Genomic DNA, 19,044 nt, shown 5'->3' on the forward strand with positions numbered 1-19,044 from the left:
CACACACACACACACACACAGTATACCACTGCCTCCTACACACACACACACACACACACACAGTATACCACTGACGGTTATGAGACCTGTTCTGTTACAGGCAGAAGGACAAATCAGAGAAAGCCTGGTTTTGAAATAAATTTCCATCCCTACTACAGGTAGAAACTTCAATAAAAGGGGGGGGAAAGTAGACAAATGACTTATGGATCATTTCAAAATAAATGAATTAACTTTATTTCTATGAAAAACCACTGATGATTCTATCCTACTTGCAACTGAGGGGAGAAAGTGTACAAGGAATACATTAAAAGACTTTATGAAACAAAAACATTCCTCCATCAAATGAATTAAAAGACTGGTGAAGGAAACACAAAATGTGTTTAAAAAGTACACAATATTCAATTCAGATGCTTCACTGTGATACTTAACTTCTGAAATATCAGGCAAAATATCAAATCCCCCCTTCCAATGAAAACAACAATTTGCCCTGTCTGCCAGAAACAAGTGAAAGTCGCTCAGTCCTGTCTGACTCTTTGTGACGCCATGGACTGTACAGTCCTTGGAATTCTCCAGGCCAGAATACTGGGGTGGGTAGCCTTTCCCTTCTTCAGGGGATCTTCCTAACCCAGGGATTGAACCCAGGTCTCCAGCATTGCAGGCAGATTCTTTACCAGCTGAGCCACAAGTGAAGCCAGAAAATAATAAAAAGCTTAAGAAAATTTGCAAATGCAAATATAATTTTTTTAAAAGGCCTCTACAACAATTTCATTCCTTAACTGTCCCTCATGTAATATAAAAGGCAAGACACAATCTCTGTGAGAACCCAGAATTCCACTCCAATTCCATCATGCCACAGTCCCTATCATTTCCATCTCAGAACAGAAATACAGACACGTTCTCTAAAGAGAAGAAAAAACCGTGGGAAAAGACTTGGTTTAGACTTCAGACTTTACAATTTATTATCTAAGCCATTATGAACAGGAAAAATGGTTTCCTCACTTATAAAACAGAGATGGTAACAGACTCACAGTTACACAGATATTTAAATATCTATCTACTCTCTTTCAGAACACTCATTCATCTTTCCATTGTTGGTCTGATTTTAATTTACATTTTCTTATGTGTCAAAAAACTGTAAGCTAATCAAAATGTCTTGGTGTCTCCTACATATTTAAAATATATCTCTGATTTGTTGTAAACTCATAAATCCCTACATTGAGTCATGTTTTAAAAATATCAGATTACAATGAACTCACATGATTCCACTAAAATTTAACTGGAAATGAATGTCAAGTGAGATGGTCTTTTATATATAGAAAGTAGGTAGAAAAATAAGAACACTAGCATCTTTTTAAAAAAACAGATCCTCCTGACAGGAGGAAATAGTAATCATAGCATAGGAGAAAAAATAGACATTGTGAAGAAATTCCGTTTAAAAGAATCAGGAGAAAAACCAAAGAAATGACTGAAATTAACTAGCTTGCAGAAAAGGACAGAACGTGAAGAAGAAAACAAACAGTATCTGTTAGATTTGGCAGTTTCTGTCTTTTACCTCTCAAACTTCAGTATGTTAGTTTTTCTTTGGAACAAAAAATTAAAACGCAAATGTTTTTAAAAAGCAGTATTATCCCCTGGAAAGATGGATGGATTAATGAAAAAAAGCAAGGAAAAGAAGATTCTAACTGGCTTCAATATGTCCATGAAATATGATTTGTAGTTTCAAATTCGGCTATATTGCTAGTATTGGACCAGGAGCCCAATTCTAATCAGGAGATGCAGGTTTGATCTCTAGATAGGGAAGATCTCTGGGAGAACAAATTGGCAATCCACTCCCATATTCTTGCCCGGGGGAATCCCATGGACAGAGGAGCCTAGTGCGCTACTGTCCAAAGGGTCGCAAAAAGTCAGACAAGACTGAGTAAGCAAAGCACAGCACAGCCCAACACACAACACATCCAGGATCCTAGATGTGTCAGATCCTATTAAGACTGAATTTAACATAGTATAGTCAGTGTGAGAAGTTGGAAAAACTTTATTTTGGGCTCCTTGAGACATAAAGAGCCATATTTTATTTTTGGTTGCATGGTGCCTCATACTAAGAAATTGTAGAACAGAGGCCAAGATTATATGACATATGAAGATCAATTTTTAAATTGCTACTCACCATAACAAGTTAATTATTACACCATACGGCTACTCACCATAACAACTTTTAACTATTTCACCATAACAAGTCAACTATTACATTTAATATAAGGATTAAATCCATATAAGAATCTACACTTTGCCTTCTAAATGATGCCACAATCACTCAGGTTTCATCTTGATCAGTCATATCAGCCTCACACCACACAACAAACACCTAATGGTAAAGATGAAGGCATTCAGTTAAACCCAACTCCAGGGACTTCCCTGGTGGTCCAGTGGTTAAGATTTTGCCTTCCAATCGGGGGGTGCATCCCTGGTCAGGGAGATAAGTGTTAGCTGCTCAGTCATGCCCGACTCTTTGCGACCCCATGGACTGCAGCCCACCAGGCTCCTCTGTCCATGAGATTTTCCAGGCAAGGATACTGGAGTGGGTTGCCATTTCCTTCTTCAGGGGATCCTCCCAACCCAGGAATCGAACCCAGGGGTCTCCTGCACTGCAGGCAGATTCTTTACCAACTGAACTACAAGGGAATATATACACACACACACACACACACACACACACACACACACACACTCTTTTCTTCTCCTTCATCTCTCCTTTTAGAAAACTGTAGAGTTCCCTGGTGGCTCAGATGGTAAAGAATCTGCCTGGAATTGGGGTTTGCTTCCTGGGTCAGAAGATCCCCTGGAGAAGAAAATGGCAACCCACTGAAGTATTCTTGCCTGGAGAATTCCATGTACACAGCAGCCTGGTGGGCTATAGTAAGACCCCACATATCTTGCGGTCAAAAACCCCAAATATAAAACAGAATAGTGTAACAATAGTATAACAAATTCAATAAAGAGTTTAAAAATGGTCCATATCAAAAAGAATCTTATAAAAAAAAAACATACAACTCCAATGTGCATGTGCTCTGCTTTTCTGAGTTTATCATTTATTTTGCTTTTACAGAAAATAAATCATACATTTTTCAAAGGGATACCTGCTCAGACATATGCAAAAGCACAGACACTTCTGAAAGAAATTCAGCCTGTAGCTATTATTTTCAGTTTCATCCATTCAAAGGGGAAGAAATAAAAAATCCACAAAACTAATAGAGTTTTTCACTATAACTCTCTTACTATTGACTTGAAAATTAGTTCTTCAGGGACATAAACTCTCCACCAAAATAAAATGAATACTTCACACAATCCTGTCTATACGGGCAGTACCATTCAATCTTCACATTTAGTAATACCACTTCAAAATCACGATAGTGGATGAAAATAATAATGAGTTTTTCTACAGTGAACAGAACAAATTATTTCATAGATGATATTCTTGAGAAGTGGAGAACAAAAAGTAACAGATCGTTAGCTCCTCAATACACACCACACTGCTCTTGGGGAGTTACCTCTCAAAGGGGTCTTATCCTCAGTCGAGCAAGTCATAAATTACTTTTATTAATTCTCTTAGGATAATCAAGTTCTAGGAGAAGAGATGTTAACAAAATACAGTAGGGCAATTTATGAATGAGATTAACTAATTTACACTGAGAAATGTAGTTGCAAGTAGACTAGAATATCCATTGACACAACAGCCAGTGGGCACTGGCAGCGCCCAGGCCACAAGCCCTGCTCACTGTTCTCCTTACCAAGTAGGCACTTTCTTACTGCAAACACCTGAAGGTCATCTGGTCAGTGACGTCAGGAGAGAGTACTAAGGAGCTGATGTCTTGCCCTTTCCAAAGCATAACTCCACCAATAAAGAATGGAGCTGTTGCACAAATTGCCCCTTTCGTGACCACTGAGTGGAAGAACTAAGGGGCATGTTCTACACCAGCTTCCAAAGGTCCCAACAAGAAATGGTTCCAATTGCCTAAAATATTAACCTGTATCCTGTACTCGTCTCCTTATCTTCCTTTTCTTATTTCCTTACAGGAACTTTCTGGGTTCAGCTTTCAAAAAAAATGGTTATAATCAAGGGTCTGATTCTACAGAAATCAAACCTGACAACTGGTCAGTGAGGTTTTATTCTTAGTAGGAAAATCTTGTTAAACCAAATTAAGTTTTAGAAGCAGTGCGATGACTGGAGAATTACAAAAAAAGAGAAAAGAGAAGGCCTAAAGGGACTGGTCGACAAAAATGGATAGTCTTTTATTGAAAAATGAGAATTTATCTTTGGAAGAGTTCAAAGGAAAAAACATACAAACTGCTCTAAAGCATGTGAGATGCAAATGAGAACTAAATTGAGACACCATTTTTCAACTATGAAATAAAATATGTATATATCCAAAAGGTTCGGACTATATACCGTTTACAAGTGGGAAAACAGGCACCTTCACACATTACTGGGAAAAACAGAGAATGGCATAAAGCCTAAGGAAGAGAATTTGGCAAGCTGCCTCAAAATTACATGCTCATACCTAAAACTCTCATTCATGAAACAGCTAAGCTACATCTAGGTAATGAACTGCTACTCAGCTATTATAAAAACAGAGGACTAATTCTATACAGTACTATAAAGGTGGTCTCCAAACGTTCTGTGGACTTCTATACAAAACTATACAAAACATTTAAGTTGACTTCTGAGCGTTTTTGATAGGATTCTGGTCTCTGATAGCTTCCCTGCTTTGTGACAAGACAGGGTGTTACTGAGCTCGTCTTCTATTTATACATACAAAACAAAGCGTGTGTGTGTGTGTGTGTGTGTGTGTGAGTGTGTCTAGACACCCACACACACACTCACATACACAGACTCACAGGTTTGTTTATATTTTTAAAAATAGCAACCTAAGCTAAACTTGGTTACCTATAAGGAGAAGAATCTAAGTACACACTTCATTTTGAAGTAATACCAGTGTTTTACATAAAGTTATAAACAAGATTAAATCAGTATTTTCAAACCCTAAGAATTAAAAATAAAATGAAACAAATGGACCTGATTCTGACCAAGTTGGTGGAAAAATCATATAAATGGATTTACTTTGAATGTAAACCCCAGTGGGACATGGGCAAAAGAAAAAAAATAAAATTGCTATTTTCAGTAATCATATTGGTGGTAATGGTTTAAATATATAAATATATATTTATAAATATAAAAATTATACTATGTACAATATCTTATATTAACATATTTATATCTTACACACTTTATTTTATAGTTTTAATGTTTTACACATGTTAAATACATATATAGCATTATACTAATATGTAATATAAATATACAAAAGAAACAAGTTTACGTAAATACCATTAGAAAAAGACATTATTCAGCATGAAAAAGGATGGAAATATTGAAATCAAAGAATTTAAGCTTGAAAAATTAAAATCCAAACTTTTTATCAGATGTATCACAGACACACCAGATACATATCCAGAATACAACAAATGCCCTCAGCACAAAACTGGGGCTCTACATACTGCTTCTCACTAAAAGGAACTCGACTTTCTGGAGACACGGCTGAGTTGAGGACTGAGGAAGGACACGGAGAAGATGAGCTCAGGAACATCCTGTCATGTCACAAAGCAGGGAAGCTATCAGAGACCAGAATCCTATCAAAAACGCTCAGAAGTCAACTTAAAAAGGCTCCCTAGGCTAAGACAACCTGAGTATCCTAAAGGATAAAAACTACAATGCAGTAAAAAATCAAATTATTTAAATTCACAAGCTCAGAGAGACACTTTTTGTAAAAGTTCTTTCTGGTCTACTTTTCCCAGCATTCTATGAAACAACTTAGCACTTTAAATATTGGCAGATAAACTTATGTACAAAACAGGAATAGAGCTACAGATACAGAAAACTGGTAAATAAAGGGAAGAATCAAGAATTTGGTATGCCGTTTCTGTGCAAACTGTGCCACAGAGTAACCAAATACCTAATGAGGGAAGTTTCTTTTTATAGAAATATTACAGTAATAAATAATAAGAGATGATCTAGGTAATGACCATCAATGGTCACAGAGACAAATCAATATTATACGCCTCTCCTTAAATTACTTAGTACCTCCTACAATATGTTCCGACTGCAGCACGCCAGGATTCCGTGTCCATCACCAGCTCCCAGAACTTGCTCCAACTCATGTCCATCAAGTCAGTGATGCCATCGAGCATCTCATCCTCTGTTGTCCCCTTCTCCTCCTGCCCCCAATCCCTCCCAGCACCAGGGTCTTTTCTAATGAGGTGGCCAAAGTATTAGAGCTTCAGCATCAGTCCTTCTAATGGATATTCAGGACTGATTTCCTTTAGGATGGACTGGTTGGATCTCCTTGCATTCTTGCTGTACTTGTTACTTTCCTGTGACAGTTTTTGGCTGTTGCGAGGGTTAGGGGGTTGGTTTATTTGGTTTTGGGGTAGTGTAAGGTGATGACAGTAATTTCTTAATATCACCATACATCCTTTTAATTTGAAGTTTTACAGATTGACAACAAAATTCATATATTACATTTGGTTGCTACTTACAGGTTATGCTTCACTACGTACGGCTTCTGTCACCCTACCCCCATCCCCAAATAATGCAGAAAAACCTGAATTAATCTTTTAAATCTAACTACTGATTTATTTTAAAAAGTCAAGGGAAAGAGAGGCAATAAGGATGCAATCAAGACAAATGTATTAGAAGGATAAAAAGAGGTAAAGCATAAGCCATATATAAAAATGACTTAAAAATGACTTCAGGGATTTTTCAAAAAATTGGCAAATATGCTTGAGATAGCTGAATTTAAAATACAGTCTACAAGCTGTTTCCCAAACAAAACAACACACAGGCTATGTGAGAGGTACATTACAAAGTCACTTGAAGGTAGGCGCTTAGAAGAGAGAACCAGTAGCATCACAATTGGCTCTCAGACATCCAACAGGTCTGTGCAACTTATTTCTTGGGGGAGACATACCACAAATAGCTAAGACTCCAACAACCAAGAAAAACGCACAGGTTTCAAAAGTGAACTTCAAACAAAACAGTTACTCAAAATGCTTGATGAGCTGTTTATGTGAGAAACTGTAGTGCTCCAGAAGAAACAGAAGATTTACTGATGGTTAATGAATCACCCAAGTACCATAAAGAACCCATAAATATTTCATATATGAATGAACGACCATGTCATCCTTGTGCTAGGTAGAGACAGAACAAAAATCCTTTTTTCCCCCAACATTCCCCATTACCTACTGAGGGGAAGGAGAATGGGAAAAGGGAGACTGGAGACAGGGAGAGGTCATTTTCTCATCAGCAGTAAGAATACAGAAGATAGCTCAGGCAGAGGAACTCTGACACGCTGACACGTCCATTTTTAAAATGAATCATTTCCTAGAAATATTTTCACAGATAACTTGCGTATCGCTCTCACTCATTCTGGTTCTAGTTAATTTTTAGTATTTTTTATTTCAGACAGATGCATCTATAATTTCCCACCAAGTTCCATAAAACTTAATCAGTTTCTATAGCTCCCTAATTTAATATTTAAAATGAAAATTTGACTAAAAATAATTAAAAGTTTTGATAATGCACTATAGAAAACATTGTTGTAAGACATTAATTCTTAAAAAAAATAAATAAAAATTCATAATTCATTCTATTTCCTGATCCCCCAAAAACAGAGCCATATCACTTATGTTAGGAATTACTTTTTGTAAGGTAAAAATCACTCTGATTTCTAAGTAACAGTGATGAGATCACTTAGCCTAGCTAGAATGAACATTAGAAATTTAGTCCAGTGCTATCACCTACTTTTTTAAGAGTGCTTCTGCCAAGTCACACAAGACATATGCAGCAGAGAGCGAATCCCAGTTCCCACAGTCTAGTGGTCTTTTGCTGTATCACACAGTGGACAGATTTTCATTCCACAGAGAAAAGATTCTAAACAATCTTGTTAAATAAGTAAGAATGCTTCTCCTAATAATTATCCACTTACTAAAGACAGGTAGAATTTTAGCCATTTAACTGCCCATTAACTATAAATATTATGAGAAATGTGATATGACAATTTCAGTAAGATGATGGACAAAAACACAAGAGGTATTACTGCCACTGTAACTTGAGTTTAGTACTCTTCATTCTGATAACCTCAGCAAAGACAATGGAAATCTTCAAATCAAGTGTTCTGCCTTAGAAAACAAATAAATAATCAAACATTATTTTCTAAGTACCTTAAATTACATATTTTAAAAAACAGTTCTTCAGTTTGGGAACAAATGAATTTTGTCAAACTGTGGAAAACTTAAAAATTTTTAACAGGTTCTTAAAAATAAGACAATAATAAAAAGAGCAATTAAGACAATCTCTGACAGAAGAAAAAGGAGAAATTCTTACCATTGGCAGTGCATTGATGTGGGGATGTACAACTGAGTATCTGGTACCGCCAATCACAAGTTGCTGTTGCTGAAGCTGAGGAAAAAGGAAAGTAAAATATTCAGTGCATCCTAAAACACATTCTGCTGAAAAGATTTCTCATTCCAAATTTTACAGGAAGGAAATACTATCTCTATATCTTTAAGGCCCCCACCAGAGAGTATGTTTCTCTCCCTAAGCAACTGTTGTCATAAACAGCAGCAACTTTTGAGCATGTAGTACACAGCAGGCACTGAATCATTACAACATTTCTAAAAAGTTGACACAATGAACAAAATGAGGCTCAAGAGATGAATTTGCATAAAGGAGGCACTCACCGCCATTCAACTCAACTCACGCAAATATCACCACTACTGGGCCCAGTATGGCAGGTTCCTAATCTACCAGCAAGAGCCATGAAAAACACTATAAACTTATATGTTACATATTCTGTTTAATGACTAAGAGAAAACATCACTGGTTTTGAAGCAATTTCAATCAAAATGTACTAAACTGGAAATCTCTTCAGACTTTCTATTCTACAGAGTTTACCCAGTCTTCTCAATTGCTGGGGCACAGCACATTATTTTTCAAGTCCATTGTCTGCAAGTACACAGTGGTTTTTCACACACCCTTTCAGAGTGGCAGCTTTCGGGTGAGACACTGACCAGTGCAGCTCCCACCATGGGCAAGCAGAGTGCACCTTTCTATAAGAGTACAAGCTGATGCCACACGAAGGCATGCAAGAGATTTTCTTCATACACCAAAAAGTGTTAAGCCAGTAACACTAAAAAGATAACCTGGCAAATACACCAAATATATGCAGAAAAAATGCAATCCCTTGAAATGTGCTCCTCTCTGATTTTATCTTCAATTGACTGAAACCCTCATTCTGCTGATTACCAAGGCCACACTAAATAACTTCAGTGCTATTATACAATTTTTCACGTAGCTGAGCTGTAAGAATATCTAGGAATTAAAATAATATTTATTAAACACACCACACATTTATAAGTGAAATTATAAACGGTTATATCAACATATGATATTTCACCGGCTTCTTGTGCTTCAAGACAGGTAAGTGAGCCTCAAGGCTTTCTGGCACAAAACACTGAGCTACTCAGTAGATCTTTACTAACACCTATTGGGGAAAATGTTCTATAGACATCATGATTGAATCCAAACAAAAACTAGATTACTGCTAGGTTCTGTCTACCTCAGTGTCATTTATTATGGACATCAATTATTTTACCATACAAGTTTTCGTGAATTTTTGAGCTCTAACCTATGTAGACTGGCATACATTCATTCTGCTGCCGCTGCTAAGTCACTTCAGTCGTGTCCGACTGTGTGTGACCCCATAGACGGCAGCCAACCAGGCTCCCCCATCCCTGGGATTCTCCAGGCAAGAACACTGGAGTGGGTTGCCATTTCCTTCTCCAATGCATGAAAGTGAAAAGTGAAAGTGAAGTCACTCAGTCGTGTCCGACTCTTCGTGACCCCGTGGACTGCAGCCTACCAGGCTCCTCCGTCCATGGGATTTTCCAGGCAAGAGTACTGGAGTGGGGTGCCATCGCCTTCTCCATTCTAGTTATTTATAAATAACTAATATATGCTACTGAACTTCATACAACATTCTAGATCCTTAACAGTAAGGTTCATCAGTACCAACAGTGAAATCACACTGTATGTCAAATGCGTTTCTTGAGAATCTCTAATTTTTTCATCCACCTTCTAAAATGATTAGATCAGGGAAGGTGGAAAGCTTATTCTAACTGTTTAAGTACCTGCCCTACCATTTTCTTGTTTCCTATTCTTGTTCATGTTTCTGATATTCTGTTTCTTTGTAGGAATCTTCACATTATTAGTCTATTTTATGGGGTTTGGTTAAAACTGAATAATATAATCCACAAATCTACATAATCAAATACTAGTAAACTTATAGTAATAAGCCCCAATACATGGCAATTTTCAGAAATAGAATGAGTGAATGGGCGTGCCACTGTCGCTCTGCAGAACTCCAACCCTTTGAACACCATTATGGACCATACGTTATACATGACTCTCTGATACCACAGCCAAGTTGAACCGCAGTATCAAATATTAAAAACATTTAATTTTTAAAATCTAAAATGAGCATATATGGAGTAACTAAACACTGTACTTCAATGGAGAGCTTTCACTACTAGGATGTGTACACACCCAACACACACAAACTTACACACATGTACCTTTGGGAAATACTAAATCAGATTATTCCTGTTGCTAGTCTTTACTTCCCCCTCCCTGGTTCTCTCCTCTTAATTTTTTTGTTGTGAGTCCTGTCATCACTCTCACAGAGGTCTCTAATCTCAGTTTTCTCTAAATATATTTTCTCTTCCCTTCTTTTCTTCATTCATTCATTTAGCTTTTATCAGGTGACAGCTCCTCATGGGAAAAGCCCACAAGAGTGATTTAATACTGAAGGGGTTAAATATCTGATTCTAGGAGTTGAAGGGTAAATAAATCTACGGAAAATGGTGTATTAACAACCAGGGGTCCAACCTATGCCCCTTGCAGGGGAAGCCACAGAGTCCTAACCACTGGACCACCAGGGAATTTCCAGAAACTTTTAAAAATTATACATAGGGCTATATTTTGGTTTCTGCATTAATATTTTCCTGGTCAATTCATTTTGAAAGCATCAGTTCTCCAGTGTTCAGTCTTCTTTATGGTCCAACTCTCACATCTGTACATGACTACATAGTTTGGCTAGATGGACCTTTGTCGGCAAAGTGATGTCTCTGCTTTTTAATACGGTGTCTAGGTTTGTCATAGCTTTCCTTCTGAGCAGCAAGCATCTTTTCACTGATGCTTTCAAATTGTGGTGCTGACCAAGACTCTTCAGAGTCCCTTGGAGATAAACCCAGTCAATCCTGAGGGAAATCAACACTGAATATTCATTGCAAGGACTGATGCTCGAACCTGAAGCTCCAAAACTTTGGCCATCTGCTGTCAAGAGCCACCTCACTGGAAAAGAACCCGATGCTGGGAAAGATTGAAGGCAGGAGGAGAAGGGGATGACAGAGGATGAGATGGTTAAATGCCATCATCGACTCAACAGACATGAGTTTGAGCAAACTCCAGGAGACAGTGACAGACAGGGAAGCCTAGTGTGCTGCAGTCCATGCGGCTGAAAAAAGAGTTGGACATGACTGAGGAACTGAACAACAACAACAAAGGTGACTTAATAGGATAAATATATATTAAAATATAATATATATAAATATATAATATATATTTATAAATATATATTTATATATATATATATATATATTTATATATATATTTATAAAATATATTTATAAAAATATAAAATATATATATATATATATATATATATATATATAAATATATAAAATATAATATAAATATATATTAAAACCACCTGTACTAAAGCAATTCAACTGGCCAAAAAACCCAAAACCATTATGTATCCTAAACACCTGCCTTTATAATCTCACTTGCTCAACCTCCTCTACTCTTGCTGCAGCAGATCACCCTCCCTGCTCTCAGTACTCTTTGGCTGCCATGACACTGCCCATTACTTTGGCAGAAATGTCCTTCTACTGTGGTTTTGCCCACAAACCTAGCCCATCTCTTCTTTCAAGTTTCAGCCCAAATCAGCTTCCTCCCTTGATTACTCACTTACTACTTGAGAGAAGTGCGTGTCTCCCTTACCACAACTCTGAATTGCCTCATGCTCTCCCCATGCCTCCCCTATCAGGCTTCCCCAGGCCAGGGACTGATCTGCTCATCTTGCTATCCCACCACAGAGCTAAGAACAATGCCTTGAGCATACAGTTTGTGGGATACACATGATGATAAAGTTACATAGTATCTATTATGTGCAGGAATAGGTACAAACATATTTGACAATAAAACACAGTAGAACTGAATTACAACACAAATCACAATAGCAAGGAAGAATTCAACAGGTAGTTTTGCTTTGTTTTTAATACTTAGGAGAGCCTGGCTATACCAATAATTTTAGTATCACTTCCAAGAAAGCCAATAAAGGTTGATCTTTTGCCATTAAAATAAAAAAACTATGATAAGCCACATCATAAAATCTGTGACTCTATGAACTACTTAGTGTACTACATAAACTAAACCCATGTGCTTCACTTCTTGTGATAAAATAAATGTTTGCAGGCTTTAATTTCATCTATAAACAAAAAGCTGTGCTTTTAGAATCTATAAATTTCAGAACATTTTACCTAAAATAAATGAAGTATTAATCTTAGAATGAGCTTTCAGTATAGAAACAGACACTGCTAATTCAGCAGACATACATAATCAGGCTTTTTTTAAGATGAAAAATCCTATAAAAAAACAGCATAACAGTGTATTTTGACTGATTTTCAAACATAATACCCTGCAATCTCTCGAGGCAAATTTCTTTGATTTATAAATCTCTTTTAAAAGCTAATGGATTATGAAACTTCTCCCTAAAAAAAGTAAAAAAAAATTTTTTTTTGCTTATAATTCATAGCAGTGACATAATCTAATCTAGAAACCAGTAACTAGTAACAAAAGCAAGAATGAGTAACTGGTATCTTTAAGAAATAAAAGTTACAAATGAATTTTTTAAATTTGGAGAACTGCAGGGAAATTATCTCAAGAATTAAGAGAAAATTTTATCAATCCTACCATAATCAATCTTCTTAGAAAGATTTTTGTTAAATGAACTTCTGGACAACAGAGAAGTCACAGATAAAGTTCAAATTAAACTGCTTAGCACAAGACTGAAAGCACAATAAATAATGGTGATTACCTCCAACTAGAACTTTTAAGAAAGGAATATATTTGTAAATCAAAGAGTTTCAACTTAATCTTCTCAATTACACTGATCCATTTCACACAAAATGACTTTGTTAGCTGCCTTCTTCAACATGGCAATCTCAAATAACTATACATTCATCAAAGCAAAGCATTATGTCCCTCAGTCTCCTCACCCTATTCTCATTTCTCAGGGAACCACACACAGATGTAAGCTGGGCAGCCAGAAGAGGAAGTTACTGAAAAGGGGGAAGGAGCTGTGATAGAGGATTATCTTAAGAAAACTGACCCTGAGATCAGGCCCACAGGCAGAGCAGTTAGGCCAAACACAACGTACCCATCACTGCCTCTGATTTCCACTTCACTTTGTTATTTAAGTGATTTAGGGGAAATGAATTTTATTATGATCCCAAATTTTCTAAAAATAAGAAATATGCAGGAACACAAACGCAAAGCAAAATATAAACATGCACTGGTGTCTAGCCATTCAACTATTAACTTCAGTTAGGTTAGTTTCACTGGCAGTATCACATGTGGTTCAATTCTGTATTACATTTATATTTAAAAAAAAAAAAAAAAAAACCCACTATGGGCAGAAAACAAAAAGACTCAAGGGCCCCAAAATATGCCTGTCAGGAAGTAAGCAATCCATTTAAAGACAATAAAAACAATAGATTCATACTAAGCCACAGAGATTTTTAAATTAAAGTTTGGTTTGGGCAGTTCCGAGTGTTATTAAAAGTAAAGTTTATTTTTAGGCACTAACATCCACTCATCAAAAGCTTTCAGGCCACTAACTTTCAAAGTAGAGAATCTGAATATGAGAAAAGGCTCAGAATCAAATTTAAGCTCTGATGCTAGAGAGGTGATACAAAAATGTATTGTTGCCCATTACTTTTTTAAAAACTGAGTACATCAACATTATGTAACTGTTAGCTAATTTATTTTCCTAAAAAAAAAAAAGTCACTAGATTAATGGTGCATCTGTAACTTAAGCTGCCTTAGAAATATGACAGATTTGACATTGTTTTCTTTAAAAAAGCTGATAGCAGCTAAATCATTTTTTTAAAAATAGTTTAAGGGGAAGAAACAAGTAAAAGGTAAATGGAAACAATAAAATAGCGTAAGGATCTAAGAAATAATGACACTGAAAAAAAATTAAACTTTCCCTATTTGCCTAAAACCACACAAGCAGATGTGTGACACGGAACGAGTCAGAAAAACTGACATAATTCCTAGATCTTATTAGATTTCTTACTCTTCCCAAGGGGTGAATATTTGATTCAAGATGCCAAAGAATCTGAATAGGTAATTAGGCTAGACAACACAAAAATCATTCTGCTGAACAATCCATTCCCAGCAGAAATGAAATAGCTCTGCCAGGGATGTTGAGTCTTGGATTAACTCTGTCCACAAAAATACCTTTTCAGATTCTAACTTGGGACACAGAAGGTCCTTCACTTGGATTTAATTGGTCTAGGATAGAATCTGCACATCTGTTGAATTTAAAAGCTCCTACAGGTGATTCCAATGGGCGCTGAGGACCACTGGACTATGTGGCAGGAAAGGGCAGGATGGGGAACTTTACTAGACAAATTATTCATCTATGCGGGGAGGGGGCAGGCACAGAGGGATCACATCTTTCAATAATATTAGCACTGCAAAATGAGTCCTTCTCTCATTTTAAGAACAAAAGTGGGAAACATACCATATTGAGTAGAAGTTTTATTAATTTGATTTTAAGATTAACAAAAGAAACAAAAGATGAATGATAAACTCAATTCTTCTCCCCAAAAATGAATTAGAAAAGCAAGGACAATAATAATGAGGACATCTCAGAGAGAAAAAAGACACAGACCACAAAACAGGAATTACTGCTTTAAAGAGGTACATTCATACCTTTTAAACAAAATCTGGATTATCACTCGACGTGGAAATTACTATAGTGGAATATGATAAGGTGTTTTAAGCGTGTCCTGCTAAATTCCTTCCAACTCAGCCTTCAAGTATGCTATCAGGACCACCAATAACCTCTGCGGCATCTTTGCACAAATTAGACTCCAGAAGGACAAATGAGATAAAAAGAGAAGCCATATTACAGTACCGAGGGTGAAGAGCCTAAACTATGGAAACACACAGCTCTGAAACTACAGCCAGACAACCCAAGACAAGGTACTTAACCTCTCAGTGCCTCAGTGTCCTCATCACCTGTAATATAAACTGTAATGAGAGTTGAGTACCGTAATATTTACAAACTGCTAAAGAGTGCCTGGCACAGAATTCAGATCATTTAAAAGAATACATGTAAGTAAAAAGGAGGCCTTTCCTCTGAGAAGACGACAGTCCCGATATCAGGGAAATGGCTTGGCTGAGTGTGGCCTGAATGTCAGCACCCACTTTACCCTTGGCTGTGAACTTCTGTGCAAGACACCAACTGTCCATTCATACTCTGCTGTGCTGTGTGCTATAGGCTGTAGAGTCCAGCTTTGTCTTCTGTGAGCTGATACAAGAGCTTTATATATATGCACACACAAAAGACAGTAATCGTGGACGAAAGTTCACATGAACATGACATTTACCTTGACCAATGTGACCACACAGAGTGATAATGAATATTCAGTGAAGCAGAGCCTCTCAATCACACTCCAAAACTAAGTCTTTAACTTCCAGTTTGTAATAGAAAGGAAAATGCTTAACATTTTAAAAAATTAAGAACATACCAGCAGATAATTACTAAAATGAAAATTGTCATTCTGAAGTACTCTAGACACAAAAAGAAAAAATATATTTACATGTAATTAGATATTAGGTTCAGAAATTTAAAATACTACATTTCTGTCACTAAGATTCAGAAGAGTTACTCTTGTGTCTTAAGAATATTTCCTCACATACGGAAAAGCTTCAGAACTCATTGCTTGACTTTGTATTTTTAAAATTGGTACAATCTAGACAGGACCAACAAATGTTTTGTCTTCAGTAAGCTAAAACAGATTGCTCATTCAACTACCATGTTTCTATCAGAATGGCAGTCACAAATACACCTCTTTAAGAATTCAAGGTTGTCCTGTCTTTTTAACAAAATTCATTCTCAGTATATTATAAATTGGTGGTGGTTTAGTCAGTCGCTAAGTTGTGTCCAACTCTTGAATATTATAAATTACATATTCATAATTCCAAAAAATGCCTAATTCTCATCTGATGTTGGTTTGCCAAACTGCTTTCAACTTCACCAAACTTAAAACATTTAAACCAGCAAACACACTGTGTATCTGCCTATTCCACTCTGGACACACAGACATAGGAAGAGGGACACAAAGACATACTCTTCCATACTCATTTCACTCTCAATGGAAGGATCATGAAAAGAAAGAAGACCACCTTTCTTTTGTAATTCAATATATTTAGTTCAATACAAAATATTTCTCCTCTCCCTACCCACCACCCAAATTACAATAGAGCACCAGTGGAGACTACAAGAATACAGGGCTCCATTTGACTTTGCAATTGTTGTCATGCAATGGTATAGAGGCTGACACTATGGCCAGAAAGTAAGTATTTTTGGTTTTGCAGGCCACGTAGTCTCTATCACAACCACTCAACTCCTACTACAGTGCAAGGCTGCCACAGACAATACAGAAATGAATGACTGTATTTGTTTACACTAAAACTTTACTCAAAATATACAACAACAAAAAAAGGCTACAGGCAACACTTTGGGGCCCTGAAGTAATAATGCCCAACACCAGCCAAACCTCTACCAATTGAGGACAGAGCATAACACTTGTAGGTTAAACAAAATTTTTAAAACACTTTGTAATCAAAAAAGTAACAGACCAAGCAAAAATAAATTATTCAAGTATTCTCCACTAAAATTATGTAACCATTCTATAGGAAGGAAATTTTCCAAGGCATTCAAACCTATCTTATATGCAACTATACATAGTAATTAAGTTCAATTAGAAAGGAAGAGTACTAAAACTCCAGTATTTCTCTGACATCTTCAGACCTAAAAGGCAGTGGAGGCAGAAAGGAAAGAACACAAGATTTCTACTCTTGTTCCTTAAAAACACAAGTCTTTCACATCATACCCAAACAATCATGAGCAAATCTTCAGTGTCCTCATCTGCAGAATGGGGTTATTCTATAAGGCTACACTCTGCAGAGATGGATAGCTTTACACCAAGTATGAACACAGAGCTTGGGTTACTATAAGGGAAAAAAGTAACACTATGATTTAAAAACAATTAATCCTATTAAACCCTTAAAGATGTTTATGTTTCACACAGAAATAATACTAATAAATATCAGCTACTTGTAAACTGCTTATAGAGTTCAAAAGAATAGTTAGTATTTACAGTTAAGAACAGTCTAGAGGGGCAGTCCTAAGATGGCAGAGGAATAGGAGAGGGACACCACTTTCTCCCCCACAAATTCATCAAAATATCATTTGAATGCTGAGCAAGAACAGTCTCGTATTCAAAGATTAAAAACTTAGGTTCTAAGTTAAAAAAAAAAAAAAAAACTGTTGACTTTTATGACTTACCATGAGATTATAAAAATAGCAATGGGAAGTATTAAAAAAAAAAAAAAAGTCAAACAAGAAGGAACAATGAAGGCATAGAAATAGCAAAATGGTCCTGGAAATGAACTCTCTTGGCCAGAGCCAATGGATCAAGAAAACATCTTGATCATAAGTTTCACCAATACTAGCTCATGTTCACCAAGTAGTGGGTGAGAAGAAATGAGAGTTATTTTGCATATTTTTAATTAAGAGAAAATGATATTGTATTTTAGTTTTCTAACATGGTTAGTGACAACTGAACACCAAAAATCACTTCTATAATGTGAATTAAACAGTTACTGCAAAGGATGTTTTCACATTTTCTAACAATTTTAAATCATAATTCACATATAAATCTGGGGGGAAAAAAGTAAACTGCAATTATCTTTTGAAAAACAAGTTCATAAAACTATCCACAAACAGAATAATATTTAAAACAAGTATCAATTTTCTTATCTTCTCCCACTTCTCTAATATCAAAGCAACTAAAACCTCCATCAACAGCAAAGGATCTGAAGGCAATAAATGTACTCTCTCCATCAGTGAAACATTAATCACCCAAGAAAATGCAAATTAAGATGAAAGCCTGATGCTCCTTCAGGAGACCAGGATGCAGTGCAATTTAAAGTCCATGTTCATCCCTGAACCCAAGTTAAATGGTAGTTTGCTTTCTGGGGTTTTTTTGTTTGTTTGTTTGCTTGCTTTTAATTGGTTGTTAAGATGAGATGTATCCTGCAATAGACAACAGAACTGTGAAAAAATGAAGAGGGGGCGGGAGAAAGAAGGGGAAGAAAAGTTTTATTAATCTCTCTACTACATATTGTTTATGTTAAAAGTTAGCCTTTGACCAATAGCGGAACAAAACTCACTAACGTACGTCAGTAAACAAAAATCCCTGCCCTCACAAAGTTCAAATTCCAGCAGAATTTAAAATCAAGTGTTATGTAAAAGGTGATAAATGCTACAAAAAATGAAAAAGGGAATTCCTTGGTGGTCCAAGGGTTAGAAATCTGCCCTCCCACTTCAGGGGGAACACGTCCAATCCTCAGTTGGGGAACTAAGATCTTGCATGCCGTGGTGCAGCAAATAAAAAGCAAATAAAATAAATTAAAAAGCAAGCAAACAACAACAAAAAAATTTTTTTTTAAAGAAAACTGAAAAAAATGCAAGTAGGGTAAGAAAAATCAGGACTTTTCACAGGGAAGGG

The 19,044-nt window shown here is 36.3% G+C and overlaps 1 protein-coding gene across 17 annotated transcripts in view; it reads right to left on the reverse strand.

The window, feature by feature from the left end:
• Positions 1 to 19,044, reverse strand: part of TBL1XR1 (TBL1X/Y related 1) — a 180,876-nt gene that overhangs the window by 81,195 nt on the left and 80,637 nt on the right. For 13 of the 17 annotated variants that reach the window (XR_015133744.1, XR_015133768.1, XR_015133749.1 and 10 more), the window contains one exon: positions 8,438 to 8,512. The exons of 1 other annotated variant lie outside the window; for it this stretch is intronic. Coding sequence is in view for 3 of the 16 variants with exons in the window: in XM_086319013.1 (XP_086175139.1) it covers positions 8,438 to 8,512 (75 nt within the window). In the remaining 13 variants the exon portion in view is untranslated. Of the gene's footprint in view, positions 1 to 5,455; positions 5,644 to 7,933; positions 8,233 to 8,437; positions 8,513 to 19,044 lie in introns of those variants that run through there. 3 more of the 17 variants (XR_015133771.1, XM_086319005.1, XM_086319019.1) reach the window with 2 other exon arrangements.

The sequence above is a fragment of the Bos grunniens genome, chromosome 1 (assembly GCF_055505025.1).
Source record: "Bos grunniens cultivar Pamir isolate PY7600 chromosome 1, Bosgru_T2T1.0, whole genome shotgun sequence".
NCBI classification, from domain to species: domain Eukaryota; kingdom Metazoa; phylum Chordata; class Mammalia; order Artiodactyla; family Bovidae; genus Bos; species Bos grunniens.